The sequence below is a fragment of the Labeo rohita genome, chromosome 17 (genome assembly GCF_022985175.1).
Source record: "Labeo rohita strain BAU-BD-2019 chromosome 17, IGBB_LRoh.1.0, whole genome shotgun sequence".
In the NCBI taxonomy this organism is placed as follows: domain Eukaryota; kingdom Metazoa; phylum Chordata; class Actinopteri; order Cypriniformes; family Cyprinidae; genus Labeo; species Labeo rohita.
In genome coordinates this window covers 20,833,929-20,851,352 of record NC_066885.1, presented here as the reverse complement: position 1 = coordinate 20,851,352, position 17,424 = coordinate 20,833,929, and the positions used below count along the sequence as shown (strand labels likewise).

At 32.5% G+C, this 17,424-nt stretch overlaps 1 protein-coding gene across 2 annotated transcripts; it reads left to right on the top strand.

Moving 5' to 3' along the window:
* Positions 1 to 209: 209 nt before the first annotated feature.
* On the top strand, positions 210 to 17,335 carry lin52 (lin-52 DREAM MuvB core complex component). 2 transcript variants are annotated; one of them, XM_051133538.1, is made up of 6 exons: positions 210 to 280; positions 915 to 989; positions 2,126 to 2,163; positions 2,247 to 2,313; positions 2,519 to 2,602; positions 16,954 to 17,335. In XM_051133538.1, exons 1-6 carry the CDS (start codon positions 262 to 264, stop codon positions 17,007 to 17,009), a joined length of 339 nt encoding a protein of 112 aa, XP_050989495.1. In that variant the 5' UTR covers positions 210 to 261; the 3' UTR covers positions 17,010 to 17,335. The 2 variants fall into 2 exon arrangements, with proteins under 2 accessions (XP_050989495.1, XP_050989496.1); XM_051133539.1 differs by lacking the exon at positions 210 to 280 and adding an exon at positions 316 to 537.
* The last annotated feature ends 89 nt before the right edge of the window (positions 17,336 to 17,424 follow it).

The following is a 17,424-nucleotide window of genomic DNA, read 5'->3' as shown; positions in this document are numbered from 1 at the left end:
TTCGCTATATTAATGTGTAGCTTGAACATCTCAGGTTTTTCTGATGTATCTTCTTAAATATAACATATTTAACTCAGACTATTTAAAAACTGTAATCAATTTTACTAAACGAGCACCACGTTAAACATGATGTTTGTTCTCAAGTGAGCTGAAAGTCATTTGTTGATGTTGCGACATCTCTCACAACGCGAGAGGGCGGGGTTATAGATATTCACGGCTTTCAGCCATTGGCTGCTTCGAATCACGTGCGTTGTTGTCAAGATGGCGTCTCCGAATGGAGGTAAATTTTAATTCCTCTTTTCCCTGGTAACATTAGTTGTTATTGTACTAGTGCGACGGGCCGATTAAACCTTATAAACTGTTATCCTGGTCAACATATCCTCTTAAATAATTGACGAATTCAGTTTCAGAAAAGGCTTAGTCTTCGGAATAGCGTCATAAAATTGTTTGGATTTCATTAGCAAGCTACGTGTCAAGCGATTTACTATAGTAAATATTATACGTATTTGTATTATGCAGCGGTTATGCGGAATAAAGGTTCGTTTTGTATCTTGCTTTTATATTTAATTATGTATTTTTGTTTATTTTTAACAAGCATTGCTATCTAATGCAGCTAGCTCAGCTGGATCACAACAATACAAACAGCTGAGTAAACAACGTAACCTCCCCCTCTAATGTGACTTGTCAAAACATTACTTGTATACTCGATATTATGTCCTGCATAACAAAATTATCATTTCTATTAAAGTTACAGCGTTTAAACTTACCCGAATTATAATTGCACTTAAATCTATTGTCTAAATGTAATTAATGTTTATTGATTTTTTCAAAAAATTGTTGCTGATCTAATTTGTCTAAACCAGTGTTATAATGAAGAGTATATTTATTTGTTTGTTTATTTGTAATATATTTAGGTGAAGACTTTGAATCCTCTCTGCTAAGTTTTGAAAAGCTTGACCGAGCTTCACCTGACCTGTGGCCGGAGCAGTGTAAGTTTGAGTGTCTAATATTATGGATCTTGACTAAAATAATATTTTATGAGATGTAACATTCCCAGGTGATTCCACATATGACCCAAAGTGACTTTGGTTGAAAAATACATTAACAGTCAAAAGTTTTTGAACAGTAAGATTTTTAATGTTGTTTTTTTTTTTTATAAAGAAGTCTCTTCTGTTCGCTGAGCCTGAATTTGTTTTATCCAACATACAGCAAAACAGTACAATTTTGAAAGATTTTTACTATTTAAAGTAACTGTTTTTTATTTAGATATATTTTAAAAAGTCATTTATTTCTATGATTTCAAAGCTGAATTTTTAGCATCATTACTCCAGTCGCATGATCCTTCAGAAATCATTCTAATATTCTGATTTGCTGCTCCAAAACTATTTTTTATTATGTTGAAAACAGCATTAGAATTTTTTCAGGTTTGTTTGATGAATATGAAGTTCAGAAGAACAGCATTTATTTGAAATAGAAATCTTTTGTAACATTATAAATGTCTTTATCATCACTTTTGGTCATTTTAAAGCATCCTTGCTAAATAAAAGTATTAATTACTATAATTTCTTCCATAAATAAATAAATATACAGATTCCAAGCTTTTGAATGGTATAGTGTATAATGCCACAAAAGCTTTTTATTTCAGATAAATGCTGACGTAGGATCGTTCTGTTTATCAAAGAATCCTGGAAAAAAAAAAGTACTCAGCTGTTTTAAATATTGATAATAATAATAAAAGAATGTTTTTTTTAACAGCAAATCAGCATATTAAAATGATTTATGAAGGATCATGTGACACTGAAGACTGGAGTAATGATGCTGAAATGTAGCTTTGATCACAGGAATAAATTACATTTTAAAGTGTATTCAAACAGAAAGCAGTTATTTTAAGAAGTAAAAATATTTTACAATATTACTGCTTTTGCTGTATGTTGGATCAAATAAATACAGGCTTGGTGGGCAGAAGAGACGTCTTTAAAAAACACTAAAAATCTTTCTGTTCAAAAACGTTCGACTGGTAGTGTAAACATTTTTAAACGTTTTTATTTTGGCCTACATATTTTTTTCTAATATACTGTTGAATGTTGTTTTTAAAATCCCATGTACTTCTTTGACATTCTAACAGTACCAGGTGTCTCTGAATTTGCTGCATCCTTTAAAAATGTGAGTAAAGAATCAACACATAAATTAAAAGTTAATTAGTTTGCATTCAGATATGAAATTGAGACCTATGTTTGTTATTCCAGCCTATCACAAATTCTCCACCCAAGTGGATGGCTGAACTGGAGTCAGAAGATATTGAAATGTTGAAAGGTCTGTTGCCTTTTTAATAAAACCAAAACAACTTATATTAAGCTTCTTGATGCATATAATTTAGCATTTTTGTGAGTACCTATCTAACAAATGCTTAGTTCAATTAAAAAGCTTAATATGTTTAGATGAATTGCAATGTCAATTTCCAATTTTTATTGGCGCTACAATTATTAATCTTATGTTTGTTGTTGTTGTTTTTAATTAGAATTAGGAAGTTTAACCACAGCAAATCTGATGGAGAAGGTGAAGGGACTGCAGAATCTGGCTTATCAGTTGGGTTTGGAGGAATGTAAGTAATCTTAGTTTCTTAGAAACGTTTATTCTGTCTGTGCACTGTTAATGAAGTGCCTTGTAGGTTTTGTAAAGCCTCCACTAGATGGCGATATTAGCAAAGAAGAAAAACTTTTACAAAGGCAACAATGCATTTCTTTCCTGCTGTTTTATGAGTTTTTTTTTTTTAAACATATAACATATTATCTAGCACCTAAATCCTTCTGAAACTTACCAGAAAATGACTTCCTTATTTATATATAATTTTTTAAAAGTTCATTTATTTTAGTTGGAAAGGCTTAAATAAATCCCCACTCTATATTTAAACAGAACTGGCTTGTTGCCCAGTAGCTCCAAAATGTTATATCATAGAATTGCTAGATGTCATATTAATCCATACTGGCAGGATTACAGAAAGGATAAGTATTTCTATGACTTTCTAGATGAAAATGGGCATCAAATGTAGAAATATTGTACAGTTTGAAAGTAATGCAGACCATGTCTGAACACTTATGTCAAATACATTACATTTTTTCTTCTGACATTATGACCTTTTCGTGGCATGTTTAAAATCATCCCTCAGCAAGTTTCCTTTCAATGAGAAACCTAAAGTGAATTCAGGTAAAATCTCATACTTAAAACTATATCAGTTTTAAAAAAAAATTAAATGTCTTACTGACCCGTTTCATTTGAGTACATTTTTTAAATTAAATTGATATTTTAATACAACATTTCATGTTTCTACATACCATTTAATATTAAAACATCTGAATTTCTGTGCCAACTCTCACTTTTAGGTACAGCTTCCATGTTGCTTTTGCTATGTAAAAATATCATTTTTTACAAATAGAAAGACATAACCTAAGTCTGTTCTGTCTGCATTTAATATCTTTGACTTTGCACTCAGGAGGCTTTCTAGCAGTGTAATAACTCAACCTAGACATCTCCACCCTCCTGTTATTTTGTCCTCTGCTTGTTCATGATGTAGCTTGTTCCCTTCTGTAGGAATAAGAACATGCTCCAAGACATTTATTCTTTTTAACAGGAGTAAGAAAATTAATTTCCAATGCTGAAAGCAGGTCCTCTCCATTAATATATATCCTGTGCACCACAAAACTGTGATTTAGTGTGAGTTTGATTTCACATTTGTTTGTTGTATGTCTTTGGCTATACCCACCCACTGGTTACCTTAGTCTCTGGTCAGACTGGGTGCTGTAATGTGGAAAATATACTGGTGAAGTGATGAGAGGTTGCCTTGTGAGTTCACTGCTGATTTGTTAAATATCCATCAAGAGCGCATGATTAAAGTAAGCTCGTTCAACCAAGATTATGCCAAACATAATTTGTCACAGTTCTATGCCATTGAGCGAAATAATAGTTAGAAATAGTCAGCTGCATGAGCTCCACAAGTTTAGCATAAAACCAAATGCTTGTGTTTTCAAGCATAATTTGAGAATGATCCAAAAAGCATTGGAAACAATCTGACCGTCAGTTTGGTGTTCACATGATAAGTGTATTTCTGAAATCTGAAATATGTCATATTAATTTTTCCTGTTCAAAAGTTTGGAGCTAGTAAGATTTTTTTAAAAGAAATTAATACTTCACCAAGGACAAATTAAATTGATCTTTGTTCAATTGATATTTGTAATTTCAAATATTTAGATTTTTTAAACTCCTCAAAAAAAAATCCTGAAAAAAATGTATCATGGTTTTTTTTTAAAAAAAATAATAATAATAAAATAAAATTAAGCAGCAAAACTCTGTTTCTTAGGCAGAAAGTCGGCATATTAGAATGATTTTTGAAAGATCATGTGACACTAAAGACAGGAGTTAATGATGCTGAAAATTCAGCTTCGAACCACATAAATAAATTATATTTTAAAATATACACTACCAGTCAGAAGTTTTTGAACAGTAAGATTTTTTATGTTTTTTAAATATGCCTCTTCTGCTCACCAAGCCTGCATTTATTTGATCCAAAATACAGAAAACAACAAAACAATTTTGAAATATTTTTACTGTTTAAAATAACTGCTTTCTATTTGAATATATTTTAAAATGTAATTTATTCCTGTGATCAAATCTAAATTTTCAACATCATTATTCCAGTCGTCAGTGTCACATGATCCTTCAGAAATCATACTAATATGCTGATCTGCTGTTCAAGAAACTTTATTATTATTATTTTTATTATTATTATCAATATTTAAAACAATATGATTCTTTGATGAATAGAAAATCCAAAGTATAATTTTTTTCAATTTTTTTTAAATATATAATATCTATATATTCATTATAGAAATTAATCTATTTCTTTAGCAACGATGCTTTAAATTAATCAAAAGTAATGATAAAGACATTTAGAATGTTACAAAAGATTTCTGTTTCCGATAAATGCTGTTCTTCTGAACTTTCTATTCATGAAAGAAACCTGAAAAAAATTCTACTCACCTGTTTTCAACATAATAATAATAATGAAAATGTTTTTTGAGCAGCATAACATAATATAAGAATGAGTTCAGAAGGATCATGTGACTGGAGTAATGATGCTAAAAATTCAGCTTTGAAATCACAGGAATAAATTACATTTTAAAATATATTCAAATAGAAAACGGTTATTTTAAGTAGTAAAAAATAATAAGTTTTTGCTGTACTTTGGATCAAATAAATACAGACTTGGTGAGCAGAAGAGACTTAAAAATCTTAGTGTGCAAAAACTTTTGACTGCTAGTGTATTGAGGTAGAGAACTGTTTTTAAATTACAGGAATATTTCACAATATTACTGTTTTTACCACAGCCTTGCTGAGCCTAAGAGACTTTAAAAAAATCATACCAAACCACAAAGGTTTGAACTGTTTAAATGATAAAATCCCAGATTAACAATATGGTTTCAGGGTTTTAGACCGTCTGTACACATTTGCAAACTATTTTAAGATACGTAACATGAACTTGGCTAGCTGTACTCCGCTGTGTGTTTACATCAATTCATTATATTCCAGAATTACGTTCTGCATCATCACATTGTTCAGTATTTCAATATGGTAAAGGTATTTTAAATAAGCGTACTGGTATGTAAAGCCTCTGCACTGAGGAGACAGATATGAAATTACAATTATCATTCGGCTCAGAGCAGCATTTAACGCGGCGCCCTTTAATGTGGTGTGGTTTAATTTTCTCCCTTCTCCTAGCTGTCAGGGGAAGCCTTGTAAATCTGAGCTACTTTTTCATCATGTTTCTTTCTCTCTTCAGCGCCTTTAAACGAGCTGACGAGAGGTAGTGTTAGGAGACGGGAGGGTGAGGAGGAGGAAAAAGATTTACTGCACCTTTGGCACGACGGCCATTAAAGTCTTGATCTGGTTAATGGGGATAATGCAATCAGGCAGTGAAAACTCACCCCAAAGGCAAGGTTATCAGCCACACATTTGTTTTATATATTTATTTCGACCTTCGCCTCGGGCACATGCAGATGCCGAGCTTCCAGATGCATTAGCCGCATACGTTTGGGGTGGAAAAATATGATCAACAGCAGCATAAATTAAGCTTTGATTAATCGTGGACTTACGTTAAGGTTAAATAACTGTATATTAAGTATCTTAATGGCTTGATTCTGAGTGGAGCAGCACATTTTCATCTGTAAGTGCTACATGAGGGTGCGTCCATAGGCAGATAAGGAGATCATGTGCATGTGTGTGTATTTATTTGTGTGTGTGAGCGTGACATGTGCCACACCGGTCTCCTTGGGGACGTTTCCCCCTCCTCTTCTAGCTGAGTGACGCTGATCAGGGTCGTTGTGGGAGGGCCTGACGCGTGCCTACCCCTCCAGCCCCCCACCAGTACCCATCTGCTCCAGGCCGTGATGAATGCTGCTGTCGGGGGGCTGCTGAGCATGGTCATCAGGCCCCTCCGCTCCCACAGGACCAGTCACTACACTGATAAGTACTGTTATTGAAGGTAATTGAATGGAGAGTGCTCCTTGGGGACAGCCAGGCCTCAGGCGATGCTGATGATACCTCCGGTTCCACTGCGGCGGCTTGCGCAGATGATGTAACACACTTGTTTCTACTTGAGTAATTTTGGGGGTGTTTTTTTAAATGGGGCGTCAAGTAATCTGGAAATATCTTGTTGGTCTAACAAGATTGCTGCTGTATTTTTATGTGTTTGGTAGGAAAATATGCAACAGGATAATATGAGCTGATTAAATTATGACTACTTAGTTTTCAAAACTCCCTAACCCTAAGAATTGAACATGAATAATATCTCAAATCATGCAGCTTGTTGAGGAGAGGTGTGTATTACTTTACAATTTTGGCAATGTACCAAAAACCTCTTAAACATCTTTGCAGTTGTATAGCAAAACACTGGCAACCACCCTAGTATCATGATGGCAAGTTTTGTACAGTAAAGCAGTACTCGCATAAATCTAGTTAGTCTAATATGTTCTTGGACGGATAACTAGTAGTAACTAGTTACAGTAATAATATGTGACATTAGTTTACTCTGGCATTACATGGCTTGCCCATCCACATCCTCTGATCCTGATTTAAATTGTATTACTATTCATCTTATTTTTCCCGTATGTGCGGGTGTAGCCATTTGTAAATTTTATGGGTCTGGCTTCCTGTCTCATCCGTGTCCAGCTATTTTTAGCTGTACAAAACAGCTCGTTTTGCTGAATAATACTGTAAATTGGTGTATTGTTTTAATGTATTATCTTAATTATGAGCACACTGGTTGTTAATGCAAACAGTTTTACAGTATTGGAGTCTCGCCCATAGGCTTATTTCCGTGTTGAGGAAAAAGGCTTTTTTAAATATGAAGCATTTCCTTATGAACCTTGGTGATTTATTTTGATTAAAAAAGGTCATGAAATATAATCATAAATGGGTAGTAGATAACATATAGCTACAATTAGCCTCAAGCTACACATGATATTTGTTGCCAGCAAGTAATGCGTAAAGTAATAATATATACTTTTGAGAGGAGTATCCAGTAGCAAGTAATAAATTACATTTTTTGAGTAAGGAGCCCAACACCGGCTACGATAGGAGCACATATGGGTTAAAGACAAATAAGAGTGTCCACGACAGTCATTTAAAAATCTAATTTAATACATACAATTAGAGTTGTCAAAAGGTACCAGGTTCGGTACTTTTGGTACTGAAATTTTCACTCAAATTCTGAATTTTACAGTAGCCAGGAGGTGACACAAAGAAAAGGAGATACAAAATTACAATGAATTAGGAAAAAACTAAAATAAAAAATAAATAAATAATGATGATAAAAAAAAAGAAAATTACGTAAAAACATGAAAATGTTTACATACATTAATACATTTAACAGCTTTCTTGTTTGTCAGATTGTAAATAGATTTTAGGTTGATGATGATAATAATAATAATAATAATAATAATACAAATAAAAATAATACAATAATAATTTTTTTAAATTAAAATGTTTTTAAAATTTCAGTACCGTAAGTACCGAACCCAGTACCTTTTGACAACCCTATATGCAATAGTATAATGTGCCAAGTTTTTTAAATGCACTGTTTGTATTTATCATGGTTTTATATGGTTTTGGAAAACGTTGTGTACCATTTTCAAGAAATTACTCTAGAAATGTCATGTGGTGTAACTATGAAGTAAAATATAATATTTCAAGTATTAAGTGATATATATTTATATTGTACAAGCAATCAAACACGTTTCATTTTGTGCCGCGTCGTGTTTAGGGGTGTGAAATTGTCACCACAATAACAGGCTGGTGTGTAAAACTATCTGACATATTTTAAAGATTCTATGCTGTGAACTTTTTCACATACTTTTTAAAAAAAAATCCAGCATTACTTGATCCTGATACACGCTCGTCGTCACAGTTGTAAACACTACAGCTTTCTTATTTCGTGAGTGGGTTTGGCGCCACGGCATTTTTGTTTCCAGGTAGAACGTTAAAGAATGCGACACGTGTCTCCCGGAAATCATGTATAATCTAACCAATTAGATAACGACTTCGAAATTCCTGAAGCATTTCTGAAGTGTGCCGTATGCATCAGACGTTCAGCCAGCAGTCCATGGACTACATGTGAGTGTGAATTATGTACAGTATAAATAATGAATTATCAATGTTTTTGGGGAGTTGCACCACATGACATTTTACATTTTACAACCTGATCTAGCCTTGCCTTGTAATAAAAGGCCAAATTATCTGATATTTTAGTGACGTATTGACCTTGACATGCAAACCCCAAGGTTTCAGCATTTTGGTCATACCACTTATAAACAAATTTGGGAATTTTAGAAGCTTTGTTAAAATATTTCCCTAATAAATAATACTAAAATATTATGCCAATCTGTTTGCTTAATTGATTTTTTTTTAAAGAATTTCGGTCTTTTAAACCTTTTTCCTTTATTAAAGTATATCATTTATATCATATATCAAGTTTTATCATTTTTGACAACCTTAAAGGCATAGTTCACCCAAAAATGGGAATTCTGTTGTTAATTACTCACCCTCATCTTGTTCCAAACCTGTAAGACCATTTATCTTCAGAACACAAATTAAGATATTTTTGCTGTAATCTGAGAGCTTTCTGACCCTGCATAGACAGCAGTGCAACAAATACATTCAAGACCCAGAAAGGTAGTAAGGACATAAATAGTGCATGTGACATCAGTCGTTCAGCCATAAGTTTATGAAGCTACTAGAATACGTTTTGTGTGCAAAAAACACAAAAATAACATCTTTATTCAACAATTTCTTCTGTTTTGGTACTCCTGTGAATGCATGTCAAAGACACTAAAAATAAAACAATTAAATTCATAATCATGTTTTTTGAGGAGTTGCACCACATGACAATTTACATTTTACAACCTGATCTAGCCTTGCCTTGTAATAAGCGACTTATTGAACTTGACATGTAGTCATGAGGGTCTTCAGAGGTCCTCTCTATGATGTAATTTCCTTTTTTCCCCCTACATGTTTCTGCATTTTGGACATACCACTTTTTTTCTCTCTCTCTCTTTTTTGGCAGACTAAAGTTATATATCATTTTAAAAAGTTTTCAAGTTTTAGAAATGTAGAAGCTTTGTTAAAATATGTTGCTTAAGAAATAATACTAAAAGATTATTCCAAACTATTTTAATATTAGTTTTTTTTTTTCAGTCTTTTAAATATTTTCCTTCATTAAAACATCTGGAGAGTTATCTTAAAGAGATAGTTGACCCAAAAAAGAAATCCTGTCATTAATTACTCACCCTCTTTTTGTTCCAAACCTGTAAGACCTTTGTTCATCTTCACGACACAAATTAAGATATTTTTGATGTAATCTGAGAGCTTTCCGACCCTGCATAGACAGCAATTCAACAAACACATTCAAGACCCAGAAAGGTAGTAAGGACATCAATAAAATAGTCCATGTGACATCAGTAGTTCAACCATAATGTTATAAAGCTACTAGAATACTTTTGTGTGCAAAGAAAACTAAAATACCGACTTTATTCAACAATTTCTTCTGTTTTGGGATTCTTGAGAATGTGCATCAAAGACTGACGCTAAAAATAAAACAATGAAAATGTCTAAAATAAAAAATTAAAATGAATTTAAATTTCGAAATTAAAATAAACATGCACATATTCAAGTAGATGTATGTATAAAATTTGAACAAACTAATAGATCCTTACAAAAAGGGTGTCATGTCACTGACCCCATAAATGGTGCTGCATATAGGAGGAAAACTGGTGCAGGTGCACCATGTTAAAAGTTAAAGATTCCCAATTAGAAACAAAACTCTGGCTTGTAACATCCAAGAACGTCCTGCTGTTCAATCTGTTCTTGCACCCAGTATGAAGGTCACACCCGTCCAGCGCTAATGGCCCCAATGTTCACTGCCTCCTCCCCTAGATCAATCTCTTCTCTATTAAGCGGAGTGTGTCGCTGAATATGATTGCAGTGATGCTACCCTACCGTAGTAATGTGCTTCCATCAATCCATCAGAGACACCCGACCGCAGGGGCAAGCAGTTATGAAGTGCTGCTAGATGACAGGCTGAGCTGGGGGAAAGCTCTCCTCGACTTTACTCTCCTCTGTCTTCCTGTCCTCTCATCGTCCCCTCCCCTCACACACTATTCCTGCTTTTTTATGCCTGGCTGGAGTAGGGAATGTTTGTGGAGTCGCATTCAAAATACAATCCTTAATTTTTCCTATTTAATTCATTTTGACCCTGACTTGCTATGATACACAGATGCATTTGAGCTCGGCTTAAATTTGGACCAGCACAGTGGGAGAGTGGAGGAAATTCAACTCGCTCTCCCTTCTCTGTCCTAGCCAGCACCTCTGTCAACAGATCGGAAATGACACCTTATTTCCATAAATACATTAGGAATTCATTGGATTTTCTTTCCCAGCTAATCATAGCGCCTGTGTGAAACCTTTTAGGGTTTTTAATGAATGAATTTTGACTGATTGCCTATTAATAAGGACACCTCTTGAACAGGGATAGGCTGTGGCAGGGCTGGCTGGCGTCCGTGAGCGCGTGTGTGTAATGATTCGTGGTGTCAAGCGGTTGGAGGGAGGGGTGAGAAGAGGAGAGCTCTCGGCTGGGACATTAAGAGGAAGCAGTGGCTCCCTTGGGAAATCACTCACCATGTCTGCATCTTAAATATCTCTGTGAAGTATCAATAAGTAGGTAATTGAATTTTGAACACAAACATGAGCATCAGGTGTATGTGTTCCAACGCCGGGACGAGAGGGTGGGTTTGTGTGCGAGCGTGTGTCTGTCCTCCCCCGTCCCATGAGGTTTAGGCAGCGAGAATGGATGTTAAATCTATTAAATAAAGATTACTCCCCGTAATAGCCAAGTGGCAGTTTCAGATGCGCAACAGGGGCACGATTAGTGTGTTTGACTTCTAATGAAAGTGAATTGGGGCAGTCAGGTTTTGGAGAGAATTCAGTTTAAGGTCCAGGGATTCATTTTCTCCTCGGGCTTAAAAACAAACCGCCTCGTCTCTAAATGTGCTTTAATGGCCTCTAAAAGATGCTTAAATCTCCCAAGATAAAGGAGCATTCATTACTGTTGAACTGCATTGATTTTATAACAGAAAAGTTTAATGATAACACATAATTGATCATATTTCATGTAATGTGGTGTTTATATAATAATGTTGTTGTTGTTGTGTGTGTGTGTATAAATTGTGGCTGTCATGTCATTTTACATCTATAATGTTAAATTTATATTATTATATTATATTATATTATATATCTATTTATAATATTAATATATAAATAATGACATACATATGCAGGAAATTTCAAATAAATTAATGATTGTATTTAATTGTTCAATTTTATAATATTTTGTAGTAATATTTAAAACATGATGCATGAATATACTAAAGTTAAAACGTATAGCTGTCATGTCATTTTACATTTGTCTTAATATTATATAAATATATTAATCTACTTATATTATTAATATAGTAATAATATGTATATAATATTAAGTCCGTAAATAACATGTACATTAAATTATACATGGATTAATGATTGTATTTAATTGTTACATGTTAGATTATAATAATATTTAACACATGACACATTATATATATATATATATATATATATATATGTTAATATATGTATATATATATGTTAATAATTATAGCTATTATGTCATTTTACATCTGTAACGTTAAACCAATCATGTGAATATTACATATATCTTATGTATTAAATATTTTTCTTATGTAAACTTAACATGTAAAATTAATATATTTATGAATGCCATTATTAATTTATTAATAATATAAATAGATTATATTATAATCTATATTATAATCTATTTATATTATATATACACACACACACACACACATATATTTTAACTAAATTACATTAGTTGAAAACTATCACTGTCAAAGTATTCATCTTAATATTATATTAATTTATTTATGTTATTAATTTATTAATAATGACATACATAAACATACATATACATATATTATACATACACTACCGTTCAAAAGTTTGGGGTCAGTACATTTTTATTGTTTCTTTTTTTTTTTTTTTTTTTTTTTTTTAATTAATACTTTTATTCACCAAGGATGTATTAAGTTAATAATTAAAAGTTTATTAAAAGTTAATAATAAATAATTTACATTGTTATAAAATATTTATATTTTGAATAAACACTGTACTTTTTAAAATTGTTATTCATGAAAGAATCCTGAAAAAAAAAAAAATCACAGGTTCCAAAAAATATTTGGCAGCACAACTGTTGATATTATCCAACATTGATCATTCTAATAATAAATCAGCATATTAGAATGATTTCTGAAGGATCATGTGACACTTAAGACTGGAGTAACAGCTGATAAAAATTCAGCTTTTCATCACAGGAATAAATTCTATTTTAAAGTATGTTAAAATAAAAAACATTATTTTATATTGTAAAAACATTTTGCAATATTACTGTTTTTTTTTTCTATATTTTTAATCAAATAAATGCAGCCTTGATGAGCATAAGAGACTTCTTTAAAGACTATTACAAGTCTTACTGACCCCAAACTTTTGAACGGTAGTGTATATTGATATACAATTGTTCTATTTTATATTATAAAAATATATATTTATAATATATATATTAGAAAATATATGCATTTTATATATATATATATACACACACACACACTCGCATTTCATGTACATATTAACATAAACACATAAACATTAAAATACATGCATAGATGTGTATATATTTATCATTTAATAAAAATAGCAAAATATTTTAATCGCATATAAACAAAACATTATTTTAACGCAACCAAACATTACATCACAGTTTGTAGCGATTTATTTTGCTCATGTATCGGCTCATTTGCGTTACACTTATTTTGCCTATTAACTCATCATGAGCATATTTGCTTCATTCAAATATTAATGAGTGTACATACAACATCACAAAGATAATATGGCCTCTGGAATCCATAATATGCCATTTAGTATGGATGTCACCGGCAACAAGCTGCTGATTAACTAAGTACAGAATTAGTAATTGACCTTTCTAATCAACTAAACAAATCTCTAACTCCTGCTAATCAGTATTGATCTGCCCCGTCCAGTGACAGCACCAGCTTTGTGCGTGTGTGTAAATGCTCATACTTGTCTCTGTGTGTGTGTGTATGTGTGTGTTTGAGCGAGGCTAGCTGGCAGGACCCTCTACACTCCCCTTTTTAATCTAACTCACTCAATGCAAATCATTTCCCTTCTGCTCTGACGGGAATTGAGGATAAATGGAAATCTAATTAATGAGTGGATCAGAGGGGTGCACTCTGGTGAAGGGGTCTCATGGGAGAATGCTTAGCCAGACAGACTCCTGTATTGTTTTGGACAGAAAATGTGAGGGAGATTGGGAGAGGGGTAGTAAGAGTTAGAGTGGGGTTGTTAGTTCAGCTATGACGAAGCTCTTTCCCCCTGTTTGTGCACCCCTCCAGAAACCAGTGGCCCGTTTAACAAAGCGTTAGCCGCCCTATCGTTGACATTAGACCTGGGATTAAGACACACGTTTACTTACGGAAAGCACTTAAGGCACTAATCTCTCACAGTGAGACTGCAGTGTGAATGCTTAATGACTGTGTTATCTTACAATGCTTGTTGTGTTTCACTTATTATGTTGATATGTGTTGTATTAATACACTAAAGATTAGGATTCTTTTTAAGATTTACTCAGAGCTTTCTCAGGGATCTGATGGTCAGGAGTCAAATGGTCAAATGGTATCTAACCTATGCCATAGAAAATAGAAGTATTATTTTGGGTGTTTGTAATCTTTAATTAATGTACAATGCATTTTTAATGTATAGTGCGTTTCTGTGTGGTTGTTCTGCTTGTCTAGTTAGTTGTGCTTGATTTACACTTGTAAACTAGTTACGATACACACCATTTAAAGTGTGTGTGTGAAGTCAATTAAAAGAAGAATATTAAAATATTAGTAAGGTCTGTAGTGTAATATCTTAAAAACAATAAAATAATAATAAAATTAAAAATATTTTCATAAAATAATATAAATTTTAAATATATTACATTTAATCTTAAATAGAATAAATAATATACATTTTAAATATGTTATACATTAAAATATATATATATTTTAAAATGTATTTATTTATACATTTTAATGCATGCTAATAAATTTATATATTTTCTGTTGTGGGGTCAGTGAGATTATTTTTTTTTATTTACTAAGAAACATTTATACTTTTATACAGCAAGCTTACATTAAATTGCATTAAAAAGTGACAGTAATAGCCTGTTTTCGCCACTGAATTTTACTTACTTTGTGAGTTATATAACTTATAAAGTCACAACTGTGTGATGTAAACTTGCAATTGCAAGTTTATATTTCACAAATTCTAAGAAAAAAGTCAGAATTGTAAGATTAAAAACTCACAATTCTGACTTATTTCTCACGATTGCGTGTTATAAAGTCAGAATTGCGAGATATAAACGAACAATTTTGACTTATTTCTCAGAGTTGCACAATGTAAACTTGCAATTGTGAGAAGTAAAGTCAGAATTGGTTGATATCTCGCGATTCTGACTTTTCTCGCAATTCTGGCTTTTTTCTCAGAATTGTGAGATATGAACTAAAGTGAGATATGAATAAAGTCCAATTCTGAGGGGAAAAAAGACATGTTCACAGAATTGCAGGTTTATATCTCATAATTCTGACTTCATAATTGCGTGATATAAACTCACAATTGTGAGAAATGTAGTGAGAATTGTAAGATATAAACTCACAATTCTGATTTATTTCTTGCAATTGCGTGTTATAAAGTCAAAATTGCAAGATATAAGCTAACAATTTTGACCTTTTTCTCAGAATCGCATGATATAAACTTGAATTTGTGAGAAATAAAGTCAGAAATTGAAGATAAAACAATTTTTTTTTCTTGCAAATGTGAGTTGATATCTCTCAATTCTGACTTTCTTGCAATTCTGATTTTATATGAACTCAAGTTATAAAGACAAAAAAAGACTGATATGCTCTCAGAATTGCGAGTTTATATCTCACAATTCTGACTTAATAATTGCATGATATAAACTCACAATTGCAAGAAATAAAGTTCGAATTGTAAGATAAAAAAAAATCACATTTTTGATTTTTTTTTTTTTTGGCAAATGCATGTTATAAAGTCAGAATTGCAAATATACAGAACATGAACTCGCAATTCTGAGAAAAAGAACAACTCAGAATTGCGAGTTTGTATCACACAATTTTGAGAAAAAAAATCTGATTTGTAAGATAAATTTGCAATTACCTGTTGTTTTTTTTTAGTGGCGGAAACGGGCTTCCATAGTAATGACGTTTATGATTTTACAAAAGATTTCAATTTCAAACAGATCCTTCAAAAAAATCCTGCAAAAAAAAAAAAAAAAAGAAAACATTTATCATGCTTCCCACAAAAATATTAAGGACAGCACAACTGTTTTCAACATTGATAATAGTAAGAAATATTTCTTAAGTACCAGATCAGCATATTAATTATTTCTTCAGGATCATGTGACTCTGACGACTGGAGTAATTATGCTGAGAATTCAGCTCTTCCATCATAGGAATAAACTGCATTTTAAAATACTGTATATTGACAGAAAACAATTTTTAAATTGTAATAATATTTCACAGTATTACAGCTTTTACTGCATTTTTAATCAATTAAATGCAGCCTTGGTGAGCGTAAGAGACTTCTCTCAAAAATTTGTTCTGTTCAGTTTTATCACCTTACATTGTATAATTTTTTTTTAATCCAATGTTTTTAATATTTGAACCAAATAAATATGAACTGACGATATGAACCTTATTAAACAATCTGAATCCAGGTAGCATCATGTTTAATCCGATGATAGACAGCTGAAGGTGAATCTACTGACACCTGCGCCTGTCATTAAGATGCCACACAGGCCAGCTCATCTAAATTACAATCCGCCACATTATTTCATTAGCTGCCGCCCAACACCGTGGCTTACCCTGTCCCTCACGCCCATCACTTCCCGCCTGAAAAAACGCACCCAGCAGCTCATCAGTTCCTGTGTCAGCCTGACCGCAGGAGGGGTCATATAGCTGTTACACCTCCATTTCTAAACCCTCAAGAGAGTGTGCTGTAGATTATGTAGATGGAGCTTTGAGAACGAAGATGAAAAAATGACTTCATTAGAACAACTTTAATGATGTGCATTATATTTATTTCAATAATTACTCTGGTTCACACTTTCCCTGATTAAAATGTGCCATGGAAAGTTACTTTATCTGTGTCTGAGAAGGTTTGGAGACTGTTTCTGATATTACAATAACTTACTGAACTTTTAATTTCCTTTTCCAGCTCGAGAAATGACAAGAGGGAAATTCCTGAACATCTTGGAGAGACCCAAAAAATGAAGACCCAGATGGTGACCTTTGACCCGTCGAGTCAGCTACCAGTTGATTGTGAGCTTGTAAGGCAGAAAAAAACAGTAGCATGATACGCTAAATTTAAAATGCTTTCACTAATGTTCGACTGATTTGAGGTCAGAACATCATAACACCACATCGTTTTTGTATATACATTTGCAGATGCTGAGTAGAAAGGGTAGGATAGTGGTGTGCTTTTCAATAAATGTTCATAAATGTATTTATTTTTCACTCTACAGTTTAATACAACTTCAATTGTTTATTAAAAATACAGTGTTGTTTAAATAAAGTACAATTGGTTGTACTCTTGTCTACATGCACCTCCTAGATCTTTTTTCCAACATTTTACAGACGCTTTTGGTATCAGCTAGTTTAGCTTTGCTTCATATTGGCTATCCAGTGA

Coding starts and splice junctions, on each gene's coding strand:
- lin52 (XM_051133538.1), top strand. Junction 990..2,125: donor TGACCTGTGGCCGGAGCAGT/GTAAGTTTGAGT, acceptor ACATTCTAACAG/TACCAGGTGTCTCTGAATTT. Junction 2,164..2,246: donor TTGCTGCATCCTTTAAAAAT/GTGAGTAAAGAA, acceptor TTGTTATTCCAG/CCTATCACAAATTCTCCACC.